This window comes from Aquarana catesbeiana, linkage group LG03 (assembly GCF_042186555.1).
Source record: "Aquarana catesbeiana isolate 2022-GZ linkage group LG03, ASM4218655v1, whole genome shotgun sequence".
NCBI classification, from domain to species: Eukaryota; Metazoa; Chordata; class Amphibia; order Anura; family Ranidae; genus Aquarana; species Aquarana catesbeiana.
This window is the reverse complement of record NC_133326.1, coordinates 128,257,739-128,283,024: the sequence shown is the minus strand read 5'-3', so window position 1 is coordinate 128,283,024 and position 25,286 is coordinate 128,257,739. Positions and strand designations below refer to the sequence as shown.

The following is a 25,286-nucleotide window of genomic DNA, read 5'->3' as shown; positions in this document are numbered from 1 at the left end:
TTTTTAAACCTACCATGGCTGAGGAAAGAGTAAAATTAACAGGGGCTGCAGCGTTGAAAACAGTTGCAAATATTTCATGGTCCCGATGCTCACTCTGGCCAGCCACCCCTTCTCAGGGGAGGATGCCATTTGTAGAGTAGGTTTTACAGAGCTTGAGGGGAGACCCTTTTAGCTCCTTTTTTGGGAGTGTTTCAACCCCCCCTTCCGAACATAGCCCAATGCACAAAGCAGAGGTACTGCAGAAGAAATCGCATCCATTGCTTGAGCAATAGTCAGCCACTGCCGCTGCTATTAATGCTCAGCCTGATGCAATAGTAAATGTGTCAAAAAGAATGCTTGTGACACCAACCTCTTTCATGCCCCTCTTCGCTCTTGCATCCCTCCACCAGCTTACAGCAGTAATAATGGTCCTTTAAAAAAACACATACCCCCGCTGGAGGACGCCAATGCCGCGCTAAGCTCCGCCCCCCCAGTCGCCCTCGGCCCCCTTCCTCTTTTTGAAAAAAAAAAAAAAAAAAAAGTAGTAGCGGCGTGCTATACGTGGTTTTTTTTTTTTTTTTTATTTTTCATTTTCTCCTGATCCTCTTCCTCGTGAAGAGGGGGAGAATACAGTACAGGTGGGGGGTGTCAGGAGAAGAGAAAAGACCCCCCCCAGACTTACCGGAGGTCTGCTGCTGGCTGGAGAGAAAGGAAGCCTGCTGCTCCGGACACAGTGTGTCTCTTGAGGAAGCATAAGAAGGTATGTGCTCGATATAGCCCCCAGTGGTGACACATAGGCATGACAACATTTACTAACATTTACTACTACTACTACTACTACTACTACATTTACTAACTAAAGGAGACATTTCATAAGAAAATTCAAAAATTTCTTAGAAAACTCCACTTACCTTTCCCGCCGCAGGGTTTTCTGTGGTAAAACCAACAAACTCAATCTTCACCCTTCACGGTGGGTTCCGTTAACAAACCTTCAGGAGCTGGGGATCCTCGGGGAAACCCACAATCCTGGACCTGTAATGGCACCACCGCCAGTAAAACTTTATGGCCTTAAAACCAAAAGTACTGGATCCAGGGGTCCAGCTGTCTAAAAACAGAAGCATTTACAAGCAAAACCTTGTTTCTTCGGACCCGAGGCCCGAGTACTATTCAATTTGGCCCAAAAAAGGCACTTTGAATGGATCCGGTTGCATAGCTAGCCCCAACAAGGATTGCTTCAGTGGAGCTCAGCACAGCACATCTTCACTCGTGATCAACACCTTAGACACTGGCAAAAAAACTGAGATACTCCCAGTAGTGGGATGGGTTATATAGGCAGTGCACTTTTTTTGTCTTAGGGCGTGCCAGTGTCAATCACCTGAAGGTGGCCTATAACCCACATAGTAACTACTATGGCTCTGTGTCCCGTGATGTACGATAAGAAATTATGACTGATGAAGAGCAATGCAGAGTTATTATAAAGGAGGTTAAAATATTAAATCCCTATCCCTTTCTTACGTTTCTGAGAGGAATTTTTCAGCTGTAAAAATGCTCTAACGTCAAACGTTGATAAACGCTCAAAAACACTGTGTGTGTGTGTGTGTATGTATGTGTGTGTATATGTATATATATATATATATATATATATATATATATATATATATATATATATATATATATATATATATATATATATACACACACACCCTGTTTCCCCGAAAATAAGACCTAGCGTGATTGTCGGTGATGGCTGCAATATAAACCTTACCCCCCCCCAATAAGCTCTACCCTGTTTCCCCGAAAATAAGCCCTACCCTGAAAACAAGACCTACAAGGACTAGGGCTTATTTGGGGGGTAGGGCTTATATTGCAGCCATCACCGACATTCACGCTAGGTCTTCTTTTCGGGGAAACAGGGTATATATAATGAGAGAGGGATATGTCTTATCTTTGATTTTCATATTATTAAAATAGTAAAAAATAACAATGTTCCGCATTGTCATGTATGTGTAATGGTTCTTTTTCTTTATATATGATACAAATTAATAAAAATTGATTTCGGGGAAAAAAATAACAATGTTACCTTGTATCTCTTTTTTACTCCTACTGAACAGTGTTTATTAACGCTGTCAGATACCCTGATTAATTGGATAGTACATGCCCAGTGTTCACAACTTGTTAAAAATTTTCACATCCAATTCTCCTTTTTTTTATTTTAGTTTCATGCTTCTAGACTTGTTGTTTGCTTGTAAGAGTAGGCAAATGTAATTAAAAATGAATGTTTGCTTAAATATAACCAAACCGCACAAATTGTCCACTCTACATTTTAGAAATACTCAGGGAACAGACTGTATTGGTGTTGTTGGCCTGGCACTGAGTGGACAGCAAATCCAAGGAGCCACAGTTCTACTGGACCAAGATGTCTATGATGAAAAGACTGTAGACTCTGCTATGCAGCGTCTGAAAGCAGCCAATATACCCACAGAAAACAGCGTGGGGCTTATGTTTGCATGTGTTGGCCGAGGAGAGCAGCACTACAAGAAGAAAAATGTTGAAGCCGACTCTTTTCGGAAGCACTTTCCCAATGTACCTTTGCTTGGTTTTTTCGGCAATGGCGAGATTGGCTGTGACCGGGTAGTGAGCGGAAGTTTTACACTGCGAGAATGTAATGGTGAAAAGGACAACCTTTTACATGGATACACAACAGTGATGACACTGATTCACTTTGGACCATCAAAATAGTGCCCACTGTTCCCAACAGAAGTAGCAGATGGATTATGAAATTCTGTTACCAAACCTATACATCAGGGTTCTCTACATTACTGCCAGCAATGTGGGCTAATGTTTGCCAGTCACCTTATGTGATACTGCCTCAAATGAAGAAATGGTTCCTTTGTCGAGTTCCAATAATCCTCCTTCAGTGGCTTTAATAAATGTGATGCCTTTATTGCTTTAATAGAATTAAGCTGGCACCATTATTCTCAGAGTGTATGACTATATGTACAGTATATCAGATAACAACTAAATTGCTTCTAAGAATATATAATGGTATAAGTAATGATTAGAGAGAGGTAGAGATAGGGAAATAAAGTAAGGAGCACCTATCCCAAAAAAAAAAATTAAAAAAACACCTCTGTGTGTGAGAAATTCAAAACGGATGATTTAGAATACAAATGCTTGCTAACGCTTTGGGATTAAGTAGATCCTCAGATAGGGGTTTTTGTGTGCAGAGAATGTAGCACAATAACTTTCAGAGACAAATTGAATAGCTTGTAGCATTTCACATTAGATAAATCATTAAAGGGGTTGTAAATCCTCGGGTTTTTCACATTGATGTATTCTATGCATTAAGGTAAAAAACCTCCTGTGATGCAGCTGCCCCCAAGAGCCCCCCTTTTACTTACCTGAACCCGATCTTTCCAGTGACGGGGATGAGCCCACCAGCCCCAGCCCATGTCTCGGGTACTAATTGGATAGATTGATAGAAGCGCAGCCATTGGCTCCCGCTGCGGTCAATCAAATCCATTGACATGGGGGCGGGGCCGAGTCCTGCTGTCTATGTCAATAGATGCAGCAGCAGACACGGGAGCATGCCCACACGAGTGCCCTGAGGGAGAGCTCTCCAACAGGGCACTCGAAGAGTGGAGCGCCACTGAGGGACCCCAGAAGAGGAGGATCGGGGCCACTCTGTGCAAAAACCAACTACACAGAGGAGGTAAGTATGACATGTTTGGTTTTTTTTGTTTTTTAAAAGCGAACCTTTTAGATATCCTATAAATCTGGTTGCTATTAATGACATTACACTTTTACTCTTTTTTGGTTTTCTTGCGTCTGGCTTTACACATTCTTCCTATAATTTATCTCCAGTATTCTCTAAAAAGAATGTGTTAAAGGTAAACGTCTAGGAGATGCTATTAATGCTTTGTTGTCGAGGTCCAGGGTCTAGAGCTATCATCTTAATCCTTGCTTCACTAACCAGTAAGACCCTAAACTGTAATGATACTAAAAGCAAATGGGCTGTTCAGTTTGCAAGGGATGTTTCCCCCTAACTTAGTAAATGAGGTGAAACTCTGCAAATTTACATTATCCAATCGTTCAAGCAAAGATACTGTGTTTTTTTTTTTTTTTTTTTTTTTTTCCTTGCATGAAATTGTGCTTTCTTTACAAATTGAATTTTGCAAAGTAAAAATTCCCTTGCAAGCGAACAACACATTTGTCTTTAGTTCAACCCCAATGACTCGCTAGATGGCAATGGCAGGATTGAGATGACAGACTCAACCATAGCTCCCATAGGTTCACCTTAAAGCCAGCCATACATGGATCAAATTTTGGCCCGTTCAGCAGGGACTGGCTGAGATTTGAACCATGTATGGGCAGGCTGTTTGTACCAAAGTTGACCCATTGATTGACTTGGGTACAACCAGCCTTTCACATTTTTTACATTCGATTACTGCCTGCAGCTATAGCCCCTAGCAGTAATTGAGGTTTGCCGGCTGTGATGTCTCCCTGTGCCCCCTCAACAGCAGAACATAATAGCGCTGTGAGAGGCAGTCCGTGTTGAGGGGGGGGGGTCAAGGGATTTTCTTTCCTTCCACCAGAAAATTGAGTCCTCTTAGGGCTCCGACATGTGGAATTGCTTCTAAAGTGATTTGTCAAGGTTGATATGTTTAGAGCAAGCAGTGTTTAGATTCACGTTTTGTTTTCCAAAAGCTGAATACATTATTCTGCCATTAACCACTTCTGTAATATGCTTCTAGAGTTTACTTTTACCTTTTGTGTAAGATAGCCATCAATCATTGGTTTGCAGAGGTTAAAATAAAAATCTTGGTTCTCCCCCAATATAATATCTTGTGTAAAGTAGCAGTAGTTCACAACGCCCAAATATTTGGACCTTCTAAATACACTGGAAGAAGTGAGAACATGTGTTGCCGCTAACATCAGCTGGATTTTACCTGCCTTAGATAATTGTCATGTTTTTGCATTTTTACACATGGGAAATATTGTTTTGTATTCCATAATTTAATTGTAAAATGTATGTGGTCAGTATACCATAGCAGTGATTTCTTCTTAGAATTCATTTATTTAAAAAGGTTAGCAGTCTGTTTGTTTTTGTTTTTTTATATGCTTGTAGGATGACATATGCAGTCTTCTCAGTTATTCTAACAAACTAATAACTAAAGTAAAGGAAGGAAATAAAGTTTCCAGGTTTGCTCCAGCCTTCTAGTTTGTTGTGAACACCATTGTTCACTTTTTTCAGGCTTACTATTTTTTTTTTATTTTTTTTAGGCCCAATCCTTACTTGGTGTCTTTACTTACCTAAGGGACAGGTACATATTAACATTAAAGCTGATCACCTTTTAATCCAGTTATGGATTTACAAAATCAATAAATATATTTTAACTGAAATGTCTTTGTTTTGGCTTGCCATAATCAGAAGTGAGAGGCAAGGTAAGTTCGGTAGGACAGTCCGGCTCAGTTTCATTACACAGTATAGACAATCTGACCAAATTTAGCACTCTCTATGCTTTTATAGTAAGGCTTTGATCCCTAGTCCCAATGACCTGAGTTGGAAAATCATCTGGCTGATTGCACTAGCTGTGTCATGCCTTTACTGTTCCACTTTGCTTTGTGCTGCAAACTAACCTGAACATTTGCAACTTTTTTGTTCTTTGGAAATACAGTTTTATCATACCCATTTGTGTTTGTATAATCATTTTGGTGATTTTCTTAATTTTTGTGCATATGCTGATCTGTCAATGAATTGATCAATGTATATAAAACTCACATTTTGTATGCCCTCTTGTCCTTTTTATTTCCATTAATGTAGTCTGTGAATGGTGGCAATTTAAATATTATCTTCAACGTCTCCAGTTCAAAATGTAACCACCAGAAAGTGACAGGGATGAGTGGAGTTGTTTAGCAAGATCTACAGTGATATAAGCTTAAAGACTGTGAAGCATCATCACAAATCTTATAGATTTTTTATTTTACAGGTATCTGTATGCTTATGCTAGTGAATTTTTTTCAGGATTATGTCCCCATCTCAAATATTCCATTCCATATAAAAAGGCAGCCATTCTCCGCAAAGGTTCCGCGGAAGCCTAGGGTTCCTCTAGAGTTTATTTATTTATTTATTTCAGGTACTTATATAGCGCCGTCAATTTACGCAGCGCTTTACATATACATTGTACATTCACATCGGTCCCTACCCTCAAGGAGCTTACAATCTAAGGTCCCTAACTCACATTCATACACATACTAGGGGCAATTTAGACAGGATCCAATTAACCTAGCAGCATGTCTTTGGAGTGTGGGAGGAAACCGGAGTACCCAGAGGAAACCCACGCAGGCACAGGGAGAACATGCAAACTCCAGGCAGGTAGTGTCATGGTTGGGATTCGAACCAGCGACCCTTCTTACTGCTAGGCGAAAGTGTTACCCACTACACCACTGTGCCGCCCGTTCCTTAAGCTGTGCCTGATTGACACCCCCCCCCCCATTTGATGGTGACTAACGTTTCGGGCCAACAACACAAGGCTTAGTCAGCAGCATGATCTGTAGAAGTGGCATACTTGCCACTACTTTTTTTTTGGGGGGGGGGGGGGGGCCTTCTCACTATCCATCAACGTAAGGGGCATTTTTTCCACTGACACACAATAAATTGGTTTTAGCAATTGTTCTCCAAAACCTTAAATGATTTTAAGGGTTCCTCGGGAGTAAAAAGAAAAAGGTTGAGAGCAGGCTGTGAGGTTTTTGTTATAATATGTACTACAAAAATAATGTGGTCAATGATTGACTTGTTTGACATCTCCATCTTTCTGTGGTAATTTTTCTTAAAGTTTTTAAGTTTTACCTTTTACAGAAAATCTGTAAAGGTGATCTAACACTGGACCCCCTTCCCCAGTCCCCATTGTACTTGCCTCCCGCGATCCTGAACTGTGAAGGCTCTTGCAAGCCATTCAACGGTCTGGAGATTTGAAATCCCCGCTGCTCCCTCTCCTTTCCGTACAGTGCTGCAAGTATGGACCACACGGATTCTAAGTGGTCAGCACAGTCTGTGTGAGGGGGTTGTGGATGGGGTCTGGTGTGAGGTGAACCATACCCAATGTTTTGTGCCAACGCAAACAAGCTGTGCCTGCTGTTTTATAGTAGCCAAAACATTATGCTGTGTTTCTTTTATTATGGTCACCCTCTTTAATTTTGTTCAATTGTTTTAGTCTTTTGCATAAAGCTGAATAAAACCTATAAATCACAGGTTTTTTGTAGCATTCTTGTAACATTTGGTTTTCATGATTGAATCACTACTAATTGATGAATTTGTATCATGGATAATTTTCCTTAGTGAATTGCATTTGATGTAAAATATGCTGATGGCAAACTGTTAGTAATAGTATAGTAGTAATATCAACAGGCTTTTGATCACTTCACACAAATCTATGGTACTTCAAAACCAGCTTAAAACAGGGTCAGGAAAAGGTTGACTTACAGGTCAAATGCACCTGCCTGAATTCTGAATAAGCTCAGAAGCATCTCAAACTGATGTCAAGCTGAGGTCATCGACACACTAAGGCTTCCTATAACTACAACATGCTTGTGAGATTAAAAAAAAAAAATCACAAAACAAGTTTTTTCTTAGAAGTGTTTTAATTACAGCCACATTGCAAACCTTGGAAAGATAACTGGAATAAAAGGCATTTGAGAAATCATTATCAATTTCTGATTATATAATAATATCAACAACAAGATAGACAACAGCAACTGGAAGTACAAGATGGCATTGAACTATAAATTGTAATACAAAGTCAACAGAAAAGTTGCAAAGCAGTCCAGACACTAAGATCTCCAAAGTTATATTTAAAGGCCAACTCCAGTCAAATCTTCAAATCAAATCCCTTTTTTTTTTTTTTTTTTTTGGACAAAGGGGTGTGGCGCATGGCTCATCTGTGGGATTTTTATTGCTCTTGGACAGGGATCCTCAAACTACGGCCCTCCAGCTGTTGCAGAACTACACATCCCATGAGGCCTTGTAAAACTCTGACATTCACAGACATGACTAGGCATGATGGGAATTGTAGTTCCTGAACACCTGGAGGGCCGCAGTTTGAAGACCCCTGCTCTTGGAGCATTCCACTCACAACCTCTGGGGATAGGAAGTGATGGTAAATAAAGAGAGATTTTACATCCCTCATACAGTGATCAATATATGTGGTGAGTTTAGAAAGACCCTGTTAACTGCACTTCCATATTTCCTACATGCCTGACTTAGCAGATCTACAGTCATAGCTGGTCTGTTTGTGAGACCACTGATTTCTTGCTAGCTCATAAATAAATCTCTGGAACAGTAACCTATGATCTTAGTTACTGCTGTGGTATTTTTGTGTATAAGTCATACGGTTGAATCTAATGCATCCTCTCTCTTCATCTCGACCCCATCTAGGTTAACACTAGACTGAGCCCAGCTCTTATTAGCTACCGGCTTTTTTCTTCATGTTAGGGTGTACATCAGATACTTTCAAAACCATAGCAGATTAAACCTGGAATTATTACATATTACCGGCTTTTAGTACGGCAAAGCAGTTTTCATTCATGTAATGAGATCTAGTGTATGCATAAAAAGTTTCAAGATAGTTTCCCAAACCACATAAGAGCAAAGCCTACTGAAGAGACTAGACCCCAAATCTTTGAGAGCCACGAAAGTGTTTGTGTTTTTACAAATCATTTTACTATTTGTAGTAAATTCCTCCTCGAGGGCAGTTTTCAGGAAAGCAGCAATCTTCTATTTCCTAAAATAAAGATTAACAGTGGTACTTTCTGGAAGATATGTTTTCAAATAATTACAGTACTTCAGACATTAGTATTAGAAATACAGTTCAAGGTCGGTTCACACCACATGCAGTCCAGTGCATTTTGTTCTGCATCAGAAACGTATGGAGAGTAGGTTATATGGTTTCCAATGGCATAGTTCGCACCAGTGCTTTCCAGTTCCAAAAAAAAAATACTACATTTGTTCTGTACTGGAACACGGTAAAACACATCAAAAACGCAGCGGAAGGCACATGTCCTCATTTAAGGTGAAGGAAAAAAGTGGGTAAAAAATGCACAGGAAAGCATCAAAAATGCACCGGAAACACCTCAAATATGCGCATGCAGAAATACATTCGAAACACATCGAGACTGCATTTTTATGGTGTGAACTGGCCCTAAAGGAGATTAACACTAGAATGGTGCTGTATACCTTGGGTTATCTAGATCTTGCCATTATTGACATACTTATGGACCTTCTTCACTTCGATTCTTTAATTTTCTTCTGCAAAGTTTCAGAAAGCAGTAGAATTAGATTACCAAACGGCCAAAACAAAGGATTTGATTGTCAAGAGGCCCTATAGGGATCATTTATTAAAGAAGTACCGTAATTTTGACTTCAATTATTAAATATGATGCAGAAATAATTCTCATGTGGTGTGTAGAAGAATAGTGAAAGTTTATCATATCACAATGTGCACGCTGTAACAGCTAGTTAAACATGTCCCACCTAGTACCTTTCAAACAGCTGACAGCATTCTGAAACACATGGGTCAACCATGATCTAATGAATTTAAGAGCAAAAGTGTAAACTAATTGTCATTTTACCAGTTACACAGGCTGCTGGCCTGCCATTTTTGGGGGAAAGTTTAGCCACATTGTGTGTGTGTGTGTGTGTGTGTGTGTGTGTATATATATATATATATGTATATATATATTTATTTATATTTTTTTTTAGACAACTTCTGATTCCATTTGTATTAGGCTGCCATTCATTTTAGAATATCTGGATGACCCCTCCTTCCTCCATAGGTTTGCCCAAGTGTGCAAAAAAATAAATAAATAAATATATATATATATATATATATATATTCCCTCATATCTTGCCTGTATGACCAGACACCATTTATCGCTTTTTTAGTAAAGCGTCTTAAAGTCAGATTTACAAATAACTGGTATCCCCTCTTCTGTAGTAAGATATAAAGTACTGTGTGTCAGTATTTTTTTTTATAATCCTAAATACCGTTTTGCACATGACCTCCCTCCGCTCTCCTTCCTGATGTAAGCAGCTTCGGGGGCTGAGATTCCCCTCTGACGTCAGCCAGCAGAGGGAGATCACGTGACCACACAGTGGCGCTGTGCAAGGAAGTATTTAGGATTATAGAATCTGATAGATATTTTAGAAAATCTGACACAGAGTACTTTACATCTTACTACAACAGAGGGGATGCCAGTTATTTGTAAATTTGACTTTACAACCACAGGAAATAGCGGGAGGAGATCGGCTCTCACACACAGAAATGACAGGGAGGGAGGGGGAGAGACTGTGAGCACACAGAGGGATGACAGAGGCATGTAAACCGTCCACAGTATCATTGATCAGCAGGCAGGATTACCGTGGTCAGTACACAGAGGGGAACACAGGAACAGGCAGGATCAACCAGGTGTTTTACTACATAGCATGGGACAAATGACACTACAGAAGCGCTGTGGTATTTATATTGCTTTAAAAGAACAGAAGATTTTTTTTTTTTTTTTTTTTTTTTTTTTTTTGGTTACAACTGCTTTAAGTGCAGTAAGCCATACAAACAAATGATCTTTATACACTTGCAATATGCCTCTGAACTTGCTAGGGAATTGACTCTCGCTGGAGTAGTCAAATTTTCTAACACAGCCTCCTCCTCTTAGAGTATTTAACTACTGTCTGTGCTGGCCCAGCTCCTCTGACCCTACCCTCTCCCTTACATAACCTTTTACATAGCAGTTACAAAATAAAAACTATAGAATGCCATTTGGGTGACAGCTCTGAGTCTACTGGGGCTGCTGACATCACATCTAAAATAATAGCACTCAGCGGGAGTCTCGGGGGTTTTGGATGTCTATACTGTACAATAGAGGCTTTTACAGGTAAATAACCTACCTAAATAAAACATTTGGCACAATAAATGTGCCCAAACTGTAACTATAAAGTTTCAGGATGTATGACATCTGTCTTAGGTATACTGTACATGCCTATCCCATCACTGATTGCTGCCCTGAGAACACAATGTCAATGTTGCTTTTAGGCAAATTGTGTCTTAAAAAGGCAAAATGCCCATAATGCTTTAATGTTTTAATGGACTGGTGGCAAATCATGTACCCGAGATTAAAGTGGTTGTAAACCCTTACATATACCCAGTGAAATGACTGGCCTCAGGTGATACACAGAGATTCATACTGATAGCAAAAGAACAAAACAGCAGACAGAAATGACACTTAATGCTCTTAATTGAGACAAGTCCACACTATAGAAGGACATGCTTTGTTCATATTTCATGTCTGAGGTTTACAACCACTTTAACCACTTGTCCTCCCAGAAGGTTTTGCCCCCTGCATAACCAGGGCATATTTTGCTATTCAGCACTGCTACTGGCTATTGCTCAGTCATGCAACACTGAATACAAATTAAATTTATATAATTTTTTTTCCACACAAATTGAGTTTTGTTTTGGTGACATTTAATCACCACTGGGTGTTTTTTTTTTTTTGTTTTTTTTTTTGCTATTTAAACAAAAAAAAAATACCGAAAAGTTTGATTAAAAAAACACATTTTTCTTAGTTTCTATCATAAACTTTTGAAAATAAATATTCTATCTTCATAAATTTAGACCAAAATGTATTCTGCTACATGTCTTTGGTAAAAGCTAACCCAAAATCAGCGTATGTTAGGCCCCTTTCACACGGGACGGATCCGTGTTGATCCGACCCGTGAACATCCGCTGCTCAGCGGGGATCGCTCCGTTTTCCCCAGCTGAGCAGGCAGATGACAGGGCGGGACCCGCACACTGTGCAGGGACCGCCCTGTCAGATCTCCGCTCTCCCCTATGGGGGATCGGAGGAACACGGACCGTCTGTCCGTGTTCATCCGATCCGCTCTGCAGACGGATAGAAAAATAGGATTTTCTTCCGTCTGCAGAATCGGACGAGAGCGGAGCCGGACAACATCGGGTGTTAGCGGATGTACATCCGCTGACACCCGCTATCCCATAGGGATGCATGTATGTCCGTATTTCATCCGAAAACGGATGGATGAAATACGGACATACGGTCCGCATGTGTGAAAGGGGCCTTATTTAGTCTGTGTGAAAGATAGTCTACAAATTATGGTATATATAATTGAAAATTGATCAATCCTGATGTACTGATGGTCTATCATTTCTTGAGACCCTAAAATGCTAGGAAAGTACAAATACCCAAATTCTACAAGTAGAAGGTGCAAAAAACTAAAACAATCTATAACCCTTCAATATTTAGCAAATGTGCTATGTAGGCATAATAATATATGCACGCAATGAAATCCCAAGTCCACAATCTCTATGATTGTATTTGAGGAAGTCCATGGGTCAAACGGAATAATAATATACAGTATCTCACAAAAGTGAGTACACCCCTCACATGTTTGTAAATATTGTATTATATCTTTTCATGTCACAAAGCTGAAGAAATGACACTTTGCTACAATGTAAAGTAGTGAGTGTACAGCTTGTATAACAGTGTAAATTTGCTGTCCCCTCAAAATAACTCAACACACAGTCATTAATGTCTAAACCGCTGGCAACAAAAGTGAGTACACCCCTAAGTGAAAATATCCAAATTGGGCCCAAAGTGTTAATATTTTGTGTGGCCACCATTATTTTCCAGCACTGCCTTAACTCTCTTGGGCATGGAGTTCACCAGAGCTTCACAGATTGCCACTTGAATCCACTTCTACTCCTCCGTGACAACATCATGGAGCTGGTGGATGTTAGAGACCTTGCGCTCCTCCATCTTCTGTTTGAGGATGCCCCACAGATGCTCAATTAGGTCTGGAGACATGCTTGGCCAGTCTATCACCTTTACCCTCAGCTTCTTTAGTAAGGCAGTGGTCGTCTTGGAGGTGTGTTTGGGGTCGTTATCATGTTGGAATACTGCCCTGCGGCCCAGTCTCACAAAGGAGGAAATCATGCTCTGCTTCAGTATGTCACAGTACATGTTGGCATTCATGGTTCACTCAATGAACTGTAGTTCCACAGTGCCGGCAGCACTCATGCAGCTCCAGACCATGACACTCCCACCACCATGCTGTTGACTGTAGGCAAGACACACTTGTCTTTGTACTCACCTTGGTGCCACCACACACGCTTGACACCATCTGAACCAAATAAGTTTATCTTGGTCTCATCAGACCACAGGACATGGTTCCAGTAATCCATGTCCTTAGTCTGCTTGTCTTCAGCAAACTGTTTGTGGGCTTTCTTATGCATCATCTTTAGAAGAAGTTTCCTTTTGGGATGACAGACACGCTGACCAATTTGATGCAGTGTGCAGCTTATGGTCTGAGCACTGACAGGCTGACCACCCCAAATCTTCAACCTCTGCAGCAATGCTGGCAGCACTCATATGTCTATTTCCCAAAGACAACCTCTGGATATGGCGCTGAGCATGTGCACTCAACTTCTTTGGTCGACCATTGCGAGGCCTGTTCTGAGTGGAACCTGTCCTGTTAACCGCTGTATGGTCTTGGCCACTGTGCTGCAGCTCAGTTTCATTGTCTTGGCAATCTTCTTATAGCCTAGGCCACTTTTATGTAGAGCAACAATTCTTTTTTTCATATCCTCAGAGAGTTCTTTGCCAGGAGGTGCCATGTTGAACTTCCAGTAACCAGTATGAGAGAGTGAGCGATAACACCAAATTTAACACACCTGCTCCCTATTCACACCTGAGACCTTGTAACGCTAACAAGTCACATGACACTGGGGAGGGAAAATAGCTAATTGGGCCCAATTTGGACATTTTCACTTAGGGGTGTATTCGCTTTTGTTGCCAGCGGTTTATACATTAATGGCTGTGTGTTGAGTTATTTTGAGGGGACAGCAAATTTACACTGTTATACAAGCTGTACACTCACTACTTTACATTGTAGCAAGTCGTCATTTCTTCAATGTTGTCACATGAAAAGATATAATAAAATATTTACAAAAATGTGAGGGGTGTACTCACTTTTGTGAGATACTGTAAGTGGGAAGGGAAGAAAAAGGGGGGTTATTAGGAGGGGAGATCATCCACGCTCATGGCAGCCATCCAGGGGGAACAGAAACCATGTTCCCAGTACACAGAAAATATATACGGTCACCAGCGCAGTACAGAGGCATCATATGCCTGGTGTGGCAGTAATCAGGAATGCTGGCTTGTAAAAAAAAAAAAAAAAATCAAAATTTTTATTCTATTTTTTTTAAACATTTTCTTTTCTTTTCTCTTTTTTTTTACTTTTTTTTTCTATTTTTACATCCTGTCATCAGAGTAGTTTCTGTTACACTGTTATTGCTTATAACAGTGATGATCACTGTTAAAAGCAATTGTTAAAGTGGTTGTTAACCCACTATACTACCCATCCCCTCTTATACAGCATTTTTTCTTTTTATATAACACAGTTATTCATAGCGTTATATAACTGAGGGGATGGCATAATTGTAGTATAAATAAGATTGCACCAGAAGGGGAGGATTGTGGAGTGGACAGAGCTGACAGGCAGGGAGGGGGAGGAGGACACAGCAGAGCAGGGCTGCGGATGACGAAGGGAAGGAAAATGATGATGGTGTCAAGGCTCAGCAACCATTATATACCATGGTCAGTTTACAGGGGGGGAGGGTATAGCCAGGCAGGATCAGCCAGGTGTTACAGGGGGCCAAGTTACACAGCACAAGCACTGTGCTGTATAACATGCTTTAACCCCTTAGCTGCCAGAGCCGTTTTTTTGCACATTTAAAAATCATTTTAGGCCTGAAGATTACATAAAACCCACAAATATTGTATTTTCTGAAACCAGATACCCTAGAGAATAAAATTGTGGTAGTTCCAATTTTTTTATGTCACGATATTACCGCAAAATTTCATTAAAAAACACACAAACGTGAATTTTAGGGCACACAAGCGCAATAAATTACCCACATATTTGTTAAAATATTAAAGACAAGGTTGCACCGAGCAAATAGATACTCAACATGCCAAACCTTAAATTTTTTGTGCGCCCATGTAGGCGTCAAACTTCAGCACCCTATATTTTTTATAGAGGACGCTAGAAAAGCCCCCTACAAATGAATGCTCTCACCTGACAGGCAGGAGTCTGCCTGTCAGTTTCATACACAATTCTGGTGGTTGCAGCCCCCAGCCCCCCCCCCCCCACCACCACCACCACCACCACTGTCAGTACAGACCCGGCGGCAAGAAGGTAAAGGGAACAGGATCTTTTTTTTTTTTTTTTTTTTTTTTTTTTTTTTTTTTTAGGGTAACAAACGCTTTAACTGTCATGGATGGTTTAAATGGATAACATGACATTTGTAAAAAAAAAAAAATATTTAAAATTGTGATTATTGCATTTCGAAGAGTTCATTTTTCATTATATTTTTAAAACAAATAAATATAGATTTCAATTTTAGACACAACTGTCTAGAGTTGCTGCTGAAGCATTAGCTTACCTGCAACAAAAATAGATGAAACCTAAAAATAGGAGGCCCAAAAAAAATCCTAATACCAGAAAATTTATGGAAAAGTCACTTTGGGGCTCTCTTTCCACACTAGCCAAAAGGATACCTTCACAGCGTTCCCCTGTGTAATTGTTAATACATCTGAAAAACAAAAATGAAATATTACATAAAATGACCACTAAATGCACATTAGGTGTATATCACCAATAACTACATTATTACAAAAAAAAAAAAAAAAAAAAAGGTTGTCACTATTAGGGAATACACCCAGAGATATTCCATGCAGCCACTACTGGAGTGTCATAATGTAGATAGGAAGGGGCTTCAGGAGATCAGCTGAACTGAGATAGGACACAGAATGAAGAGGGGAAAACTTCATTTAATCACTGTAAAATCCCTTTTTCTGAGATCATTGATGGACGCAGCTTCTTGTTCTTGACCATAGGGCTTATAGCACCAACTACAGGAGTAAGAGGCAGAAAGGAAACTTGACGCTGCCTAAGGGCAGTCCTAGCTGGTATAAACCCTGTCTCTACTATAGGCAAACCAGATAGTAACAAATCAGTACAAATAAAAAAAAATAATCAAAGGGGGGTGGGTGCTGTTTCCCCCAAAGAAAGGGATTTTACGGTAACAAAAATTCAGTTTTATCTTTAGTTCATTGACAGACACAGCTTCTTACAGTGGCAAGAAAAAGTATGTGGACGCATTGGTTAACTGGGTTTTTGCTGTAATTTACCATAAAGTGCTTTTGGTAGCTCTGGATCAGACCTGCACAACGCTCAGGAGGAATTTTTGAACATTCCGCTTTACAAAACTGCTTCCATTCAGGCACATTTGTAGGATGTATGGTGTAAACGGCTCTCTTGAGGTAATTCCACAGCATCTCTATTGAGATAAGGTCTATGCTCTGACTGGGCCACTCCAAAAGGTGCATTTTCTTTTTCTGAAGTTAGTCTGTGGTGGATTTACTTTGATACTTAGGGTATTTTTCCTGCAGCATCACCCAACTTCTATTAAGCTTCAGCTGGCGTGCAGCCACCCTGGCATTTTCCTGCAGGATATTTTGGTAAACATGTATGTTAATTTTCTCTTCAATGATGGCAAGTGGTCCAGGCCCAGTTCCCTCCAACATACTTCATTTTTGGTAAGCTTTTTGTGCCATACTTAGTGTGGAGTCTATTTCCTGAACAATTCAACTTTTGTTTCAGCATTCCACAAAATATTTTCCCAGTAACATTTTGGTTTGCAAAGGTCTTTGGCAAACTTCAGGTGAACACCAATGTTTTTTTTCAAGAGCAGTGACTTCCTCTGTGGTGTTCTGCCATGGACATCCTGCCTGTTCAAAGACTTATGTATATGGGTTCATCTTTACCTTATTGAGGATTCTGGGTGTGTGTTATCAACTTGAGCACATTGTGTTTGTCTGTTGTTGTGACTTAGATGAGGATCAGATCACATTTTATGGCAAATTACTGCAGAAAACCCATTTCACAGACTTTTCCTTGTCACTGTATTCTCAACAAGAGGGACAATTCAAATCAGTGCCAAAGGTGAGGAGTGGGAAAAACCAAAACCAAAACAGGCCAACAGGAGCTCAAACAGGAAAACGCGAGCCTAACCGAAAAAAATAGCCCCCCAGAGGGAAAAGAAACCTCAAACAGCCGCCTGCAACATTTTGCGACCAAAACAAGCATCTGAAGACGCAAGAACATCCACCTTGTAAAACTTAGTGAAGGTGTGCATAGACAACTAATTAGCCACCTTAAAATTTGAGACACAGATGACTGACGTTGAAAAGCCCAAGAGGCACTGAGCTCCCTGGAAGAATGTTCTGTAAAAAGGTAGGGCGGTACCCGACCCTTAATGGTATAAGCTTGAACCACCATCTGCCTAATCCACCTAGAAATGGTGGCAGAGGAGGCCGCCAGACACTTCCCCGGCCCGTCCGTGATCACAAAAAGAGAATGCAAAAAAAAAGTTTTAAAAACGGCCGTTTTTTCAGGAGCAGTGATTTTAATAATACTTAAAGTCAAACAATAAAAGTGTAATATCCCTTTAAATTTCGTAGCTGGGGGGTGTCTATAGTATGGCTGTAAAGGGGCGCATGTTTCCTGTGTTTAGAACAGTCTGACAGCAAAATGACATTTCAAAGGAAAAAAGCCATTTAAAACTACTCGCGGCTATTGCATTGCCGGTCCGACAATACACATAGAAGTTCATTGATAAAAACGGCCTGGGAATTCCCCACAGGGGAACCCCGAACCAAAATTTTAAAAAAAAATGACGTGGGGGTCCCCCTAAATTCCATACCAGGCCCTTCAGGTCTGGTATGGATATTAAGGGGAACCCCGGCCGAAATTAAAAAAAAAAAATGACGTGGGGGTCCCCCTAACTTCCATACCAGACCCTTCAGGTCTGGTATGGATTTTAAGGGGAACCCCACGCTAAAGAAAAAAAAAAAAAATGGCGTGGGGTCCCCCCAAAAATCCATACCAGACCCTTATCCGAGCACGCAATCTGGCAGGCCGCAGGAAAAGAGGGGGGGACGAGAGAGCGCCCCCCCTGAACCGTGCCAGGCCACATGCCCTCAACATTGGGAGGGTGCTTTGGGGTAGCCCCCCAAAACACCTTGTCCCCATGTTGATGAGGACAAGAGCCTCATCCCCACAACCCTGGCCGGTGGTTGTAGGGGTCTGCGGGCGGGGGGCTTATCGGAATATGGAAGCCCCCTTTAACAAGGGGACCCCCAGATCCCGGCCCCCCCCCCCCTGTGTGAAATGGTAAGGGGGTACTCCTACCATTTCACTAAAAAACTGTCAAAAATGTTAAAAATGACGGAGCGGCCCGGAGAAGAAAATGAAGAAGAGAAGAAGAGAAGAAGATGAAGAAGAAGATGAAGAAGATGAAGAGAAGAGTGGGAGCCTCCCCCCATGCCATGGGTGCGGAGCGGCCCGAGGAGAAAAAGATAGAAGACGCCGCGGAGGAGATGCTGGACGAGAACGCCGGAAGAAGAACCAGAAGAGCCAGAAGAACCAGAGGATGAAGGAAGATAGAAGAAAGAAGAAGCATTTAAATAAAGGAATTGTCAAAAACTGTCTCTTGTCATTTTTAACATTTTTGACAGTTTTTTAGTGAAATGGTAGGGGTATCCTTACCATTTCACACAGGGGGAGGGCAGGGATCTGGGGGTCCCCTTGTTAAAGGGGGCTTCCAGATTCCGATAAGCCCCCCTCCCGCAGACCCCCACAACCACCGGCCAGGGTTGTGGGGATGAGGCCCTTGCCCTCATCAACATGGGGACAAGGTGTTTTGGGGGGCTACCCCAAAGCACCCTCCCAATGTTGAGGGCATGTGGCCTGGTACGGTTCAGGAGGGGGGGCGCTCTCTCGTCCCCCCCTCTTTTCCTGTGGCCTGCCAGGTTGCGTGCTCGGATAAGGGTCTGGTATGGATTTTTGGGGGGACCCCACGCCGTTTTGTTTTTTTTTGGCGCGGGGTTCCCCTTAAAATCCATACCAGACCTGAAGGGTCTGGTATGGAATTTAGGGGGACCCCCAAGTCATTTTTTTTTTAAATTTTGGCCGGGGTTCCCCTTAATATCCATACCAGACCTGAAGGGCCTGGTATGGAATTTAGGGGGACGCCCACGTAATTTTTTTAAAAATTTTGGTTCGGCGTTCCCTGTGGGGAATTCCCATGCTGTTTTTATCAATGAACTTCTATGTGTATTGTCAGACCGGCAATGCAAAAGCCGCGAGTAGTTTTAAATGGCTTTTTTCCTTTGAAATGTAATTTTGCTGTCAGACTGTTCTAAAAACGGGAAACATGCGCCCCTTTACAGGCATACTATAGACACCCACCAGGTACGAAATTTAAAGGGATATTACACTTTTATTGTTTGACTTTAAGCATTATTAAAATCACTGCTCCTGAAAAAACGGCCGTTTTTAAAACTTTTTTTTGCATTGATCCATGTCCCCTGGGGCAAGACCCAGGTCCCCAAACACTTTTTATGACAATAACTTGCATATAAGCCTTAAAAATTAGCACTTTTGATTATTTATGTTCGTGTCCCTTAGACTTTAATGGTGTTCGCGTGTTCGAACAAACTTTTTTCCTGTTCGCATGTTCTGGTGCGAACCGAACAGGGGGGTGTTCGGCTCATCCCTATCCATAGCTTGATCGCCCAAAGTTCCAGAACATTGATTGGCAGTTGAGATTCCTCTAGCATCCAGTGACTTCGGGCCGAGCTTGACCCCAGGACTCCCTCCCAGCCAGACAGGCTGGCGTCTGTCGTGATCACCGTCCAATGTAAGGGAAGAAACAACTTTCTATTCTGAAGGGCAGGAGACCAAAGTCACCTAATCAGCTATACTCTGGTCTTTTGACCTAAGCAGATCTAGGCATCCAATTCTTTGGGGAACTTCTCCCACTTGGACAAGATTTCCTTCTGCAGGATACTCGCGTGGAAGTGCGTGTACAAGACTGCCTCAAAAGTAGACACCATCAGAACCTGCACACAAGAGCAGAGAGAGAACCATCTGTGGAACAGCAGTAGTCGAATCGCTGATTAAAACTTCAGGAGCTTGTTCAATGGAAGGAATACTTTGGCCTGCGCCGAGTTGAGAGTTAGACCCAGATATTCCAGCTTCCTGGTCAGGAACTCTTGTAAAGTGCAGGTCATGTTCGCCACATCATCCATCAGTGCTGAGTGAGTCTTCCAAATAACCAATCAAAGCAATTCTCAGTAAAGGCCAGAACTGCAGCCAGCACCTTGGTGAAAACCTGAGGAGTGGAGGCAAGACCAAAGGGCGGTGCCACAAACTGATAATGTGCTCTCCTACAGAAAAGCATAGGTGCCTGGCTCAAATGGAAATATGCAGGTACACATTCATTATGTCTTTAGAGGCCAGGAAATCCCCCTGATGAACGGAGGCTACCATGGACTGGATGGATTCCATTATGAACTTCTGCACTCTCACAAAGCAGTTCAGGGCCTTGAGATCCAGAATTGGATGAACCTTTCCTTCATTCTTTGGAACAGTAAACAGGTTGGAGTAAAATCCCTGAAACCTTTCCAAAGTTGGAACCGGAGCAATCACCCCCTGGAGCAGCAGATTCTGCACCACCCCGGAGAGAGCCTGCAGACCAGACGTGGAGAGATGAAGATAGGAATTAAATAACCTCTCTGGTGGATAGGAATGAACTTCTATTTTATAACCAGACAAAATCAGTTTATGGACCCACTTTTCGGAAAGTTAGGAGGTCCACAGAGCTGTAAAACAGCAAAGATGACCCCCCACCCCGGAAACAGGTGGGGACAAGCCTTCATGCTGAGGAGGACTTGTCCACTGGCTTGATAGGCTTGGTAGATCAGGGCTGCTAGGCGCCTCCTGTGGGGGCCTTTAAGAGTTTGTTGCCTTTGTCTACAGATCCAGGAGTATGAAAAATCTAAAGTGGTTTCTTCCCCCTTCTGGACTGTGGAAGAAAGGTTCAGGGTAGCTCCAAAAAGGTGTTCACCCTGAAAGGATATATCCACGCGAGCCTTTTTAGTTGTCTGGTCTGTAGACCAACACTTGAGCCACAGCACCACTGCAAAGGCAGAGAGCTTGGAAAGCAAAGGAACTACATTCAAGGATGTATCACACACATACTTAAAACCCTCAATCAACTGGTCTTTTAGTTTCATGTAGGTCAAAAGAACTTGCTCCCCACCCAGGCAATGCTGAAGGAGCTTAGCCAGTCAGTGAGTGTCTGAGATACCAAGGTCATGGCCAAAACCAGCTGTAGAGCCAAACTGGCAACAATAAACATAATGCAAGTGACCAGTTCCACCTTCCTGTTAACCAGATCCTTAAAGGAAGGGGATTCCTCCACCGGCATCATAGTTGCTTTGTTCAACCTTGAAACGGGAGGGTCCACGACAGGTGGAGTGGTCCACTTTTTCAGAATGGATGTATCGAAGGGATAATGTATTCAAAACTTTTCGGGACCACAAAAGGGCCCTTTGGTCATTCACAATCCTTGCAGATAAATTTGTCAAAATAGGTGGGATAGGGAAGCACCTTAGCTGGGTGAGGTTGCTTGTGTGTACCAAAGGGAGCAGCCACTTCCTCGGCAGCCCTAGAGGCATCTTCCAGTTTTAAGAAATCTCACCCTAAAGTAATAAGTGCTTCCACCATGTGTGAGAGCTGCAGCGGAGGACTCATCCTCACTGTCAGAAGGGTTGGGCATTGCATCATCATGTTCTTTAGGCAGGACCGTGCCCGCAGCGGAAGTGTCAGATTCATGAGCCAACAAGGCCAAAGAAGCAGGAAAGGGCGGGTCCATTTCTTGCTCACCTTACACCATCTTCACCTGGGAAACAAAGGACTCCAGAACTGCCAACAGTGCATCAAGGGGAACAGAAGTCCCTGAGGAATCCGCTGCCTCTAGGAAGGGATCAGGTGGTGAGGTGTGATCCTGAGAAGACTCCATGAAGGGAGAAAACCCACGAGAAGGCACCACCATGGAAGCCGTTGCAAAGGAACGACCAGACACTCCACAAGGCCGGCAAAGAGGAGGGATACCCCAGTAGGACTCACCACTGCCCAGGCCCTGAAGAAAAGAGCAGCAGTCCCACCGCAGGAGGAGCAGATCCAGGAGGCCACATGCAGTGCGCACCTGAGAAGACAAAAATTCTGGGGAAAGCTGCTCCAGTGAGCTAATAAGAAAAACAGAGGTGGCTAAGATGGCCACTGCCTCATGGCTCCAAGAGAACGGCCGCTGCATTCCCGCCCCTCTCCCAAAGTTCAAGTGACCAAGCAGTTCAGTCCACCACAAGATGGCCACCAGCGGCCTACAAGAAAATGGCTACCATCAGGGCCCAGGAGATAACCCAGCAGCAATGTAGGACCTGGATGGGAGGAGAAGAACCCCGTAGGGCCAGCTATCCCTAGGAGCTCCCCGCCCCACTCTACACTTGGAAGGGGGAGGGGAAGCACTACTTACCATTCCCATGGAGTATGCAGGTGATCCTCCCTAGACAGCCAGGGTAGTATTGTGACATGGATGTCCAGGGAGGTGTTTAACTCTTCGGCTGTCCCGGTCCCAAGTGGGGCTGTCGCAGCTGACCCAGCGCATAGCTAAAGGTCTGCATGCGCTTGCTGGTCAGACTGGGGGGGGGCTACTGGATCTAGATTATCCTGCCTCGTTGATTGAAGATCTTCACAGGCAGAAATCCCAGGAAAGTAAAAAGAAAAAAAGCTATGGAACCACACATTCCAGCAGGGAGCTAGGTACTTACTCATAAACAATAGGCAGAAATAACTCATTTGACTATAGCTGAGAAGGAGTTTATACCAGCTAGGACTGCCCAAAGGTGGTGCCAAGTTAGTGTTCTACTGTGGGTGGTGCTATAAACCCTATGGACGAGAATGAGAAGCTGTGTCCGTCAATAAACAAAAAAGAAACAGTATTTTATTTAAAAAAAAAAAAAAAAAGCCAGCTGATTGAGCTATACAGTGCTTTCATTAGGGTTTACATGTATTTAAATTCTACGTTGAACTGTAAATTATGAACAATATAGTAATTGAATCCTATATACTTAATAATACACATTTATCAATGGAAACAGACTAGGCTTGTATAGTCAGCAAGAAAGTCTGAAACATATTAGGTTACATATGGGGATTTTGTGTTGAATGGTGTGTGCCAGCTTAAGGCTGATGTCAGACAGGCGATTCTGCTGCTAGCAATTTCTCGAAATCGCCAGTGGTAGGATCGCCAAGAGGCTGCCCATTTATTTCTATGGAATTGCTACCTCTGTAGCTAGTGATCAAGAGTTAGCAGTGTGCGGGTCAGCCACAGAGACGCCTCATTGCCTCTCTCTACAAAGGGACCGATTCCATAGGGACAGACAAGCAGCCTTTTTTTGTGACACTGCCACTGATTTGTCTCTAGTGGCAGAATCGCTCAGCTAATATCAGCCTAATGGTGGCAATACACACTTTGATAAATTATCAATTTATTTTCTGATCTCTTTGGATGGGAATAAGCATAGTTACATACATAGTTACACAGTAGGTGAGGTTGAAAAAAGACACCTATGTGTGTGATTATATGTCAGTATTACATTTTATATCCCTGTATGTTGTGGTTATTCAGGTGCTTATATAATAGTTTCTTGATACTACCGATGCCCCCCCCGCTGAAACCACCAAAATAGATTTATAGTAGACAACCTATTCAATTGAAATGCCCCACACAGGGATAGTTAAGATATGATCATAACTTACGATTCCACCTCTGTTTCCACTATGCAATTTCATAATCTCATTGATAAAAATATGATCATATTCATGAGTAAAGTATCTCAGTGCTACTGACTGATGCACAATAATATTCCACCCTGGCTGATCAACGGATCGACTCAGATCAAATTCGATCAAAATTAAATCTAAATGGATGAGAAGGGAAGTTATAGCTATTTGATTGTTTGTGGATTCCATTGTTTTGATCATTGAATGGCACATCGATTGGATAAAAAAAATCAAAGTGTGTATGGCCACCATAAAACTCCACCACTTCTCAGGAGAGATGCTTGTGACAGTTTTGTCATAGTTGCAAAAGATTAACATACCATACCAACACCAACAAGTACATGATTTTTTTTTGCAGGCTCTACCATTTGTCGCACTACCTGGAGACAAGTTTCTAAAACAGTATCTACGACACACTGAGCTGTTTTTGTACCAGCAATTATCACAGAGATCAAGGGGGTTAGCAATCATGCATGACCTGCACATATATACAGGCCAGTAAATCAGAAGACACAACTTATTTGCTAGTCTGTGTCCTGATTTAATATATAATTACGGGATTGCTGTTCAGAGATAAAGGAATAATAATGATCTGCAGTCATATCCTATAACCAATCACTTCCCAACTCCACAAATTCTTCATATATCTGATATGTTTTTTTTAGTTTCTGTCTGGATTATCTTATACAGACACACAGTTACTTACCTGCACAGTTGATTAGGTCCTATGCTATAACATATGCCTCCATTCATACAGAAACCCTTCTGTTCTTTCTCTGCACAGGGTACTCCATGACCTGAAATGCAAGGTGTAAATCATGTGATCACCATCAGTCACGCTCAGAATGCTGTCATCTCTTGTTTATTTAAAACCACATTTTACGCATGAAAGTCCACCTCTTCCTGTCTCCAATTTACCTTTTCACAATGTCTCCATTAATGATTTTTACATCTACTACTGATCGAGCTAGGCTGAACTTTAGCCAGCAACGCATTTCCGAAAGGAAATATTTTAGTACTTGTGAGCATAATATTAACCTACCCAGTTAAAACTGTTAGGATGTTGCTTTAATGCATGAATATGTTACTTACTTGTGAGGGTTTCAAAATACGCCCGATTCTAAACAGGCACAACATTATTTCTGACCACTGAAGGGAGATTTACAAATTAGGATTCAGGCTGATAGAAAACATTTCTCTACATTTAAATCACCGTTGTAAATCAGCTGCCTTGGGAACCTCCCTATTTGTTAGATATCTCAATTTTTTAATTTAGAAGAGCAAAACATTTCCTGAATAGCTAGGAATATGTAACTCTTCCACACATAAATTATTATATGATGTTAACTAGCCCACTTTATTACTGCTGTCCTTTGGCCTAAACAATATATCGTGCCTTGTAATTTGCAAATCTCATAAACCCAAATTTCATTCACAATAAGAAATAGAAAACATATCAATAGTTTAAACTGAGAAAATATAACAT

General features: G+C 41.8%; 2 protein-coding genes across 3 annotated transcripts in view; one reads left to right on the top strand and one right to left on the bottom strand.

The window, feature by feature from the left end:
• FBXO22 (F-box protein 22) overlaps positions 1-7,230 on the top strand; it is a 28,495-nt gene extending 21,265 nt beyond the window's left edge. Inside the window, exon 7 of the mRNA XM_073619209.1 lies at positions 2,307-7,230. Within this exon, the coding sequence (XP_073475310.1) occupies positions 2,307-2,718 (412 nt within the window). The 3' untranslated portion in view covers positions 2,719-7,230. The remainder of the gene's footprint in view (positions 1-2,306) is intronic.
• A 377-nt stretch (positions 7,231-7,607) lies between these two features.
• The window catches only part of NRG4 (neuregulin 4), a 45,591-nt gene continuing 27,912 nt past the window's right edge, over positions 7,608-25,286 (bottom strand). For both annotated transcript variants that reach the window (XM_073619211.1, XM_073619212.1), the window contains 4 exons: positions 24,507-24,597; positions 15,492-15,641; positions 9,212-9,283; positions 7,608-8,759 (listed from right to left, as the gene is read on the bottom strand). In XM_073619211.1, the coding sequence (XP_073475312.1) occupies positions 9,247-9,283; positions 15,492-15,641; positions 24,507-24,597 (278 nt within the window). In that variant the 3' untranslated portion in view covers positions 7,608-8,759; positions 9,212-9,246. The remainder of the gene's footprint in view (positions 8,760-9,211; positions 9,284-15,491; positions 15,642-24,506; positions 24,598-25,286) is intronic.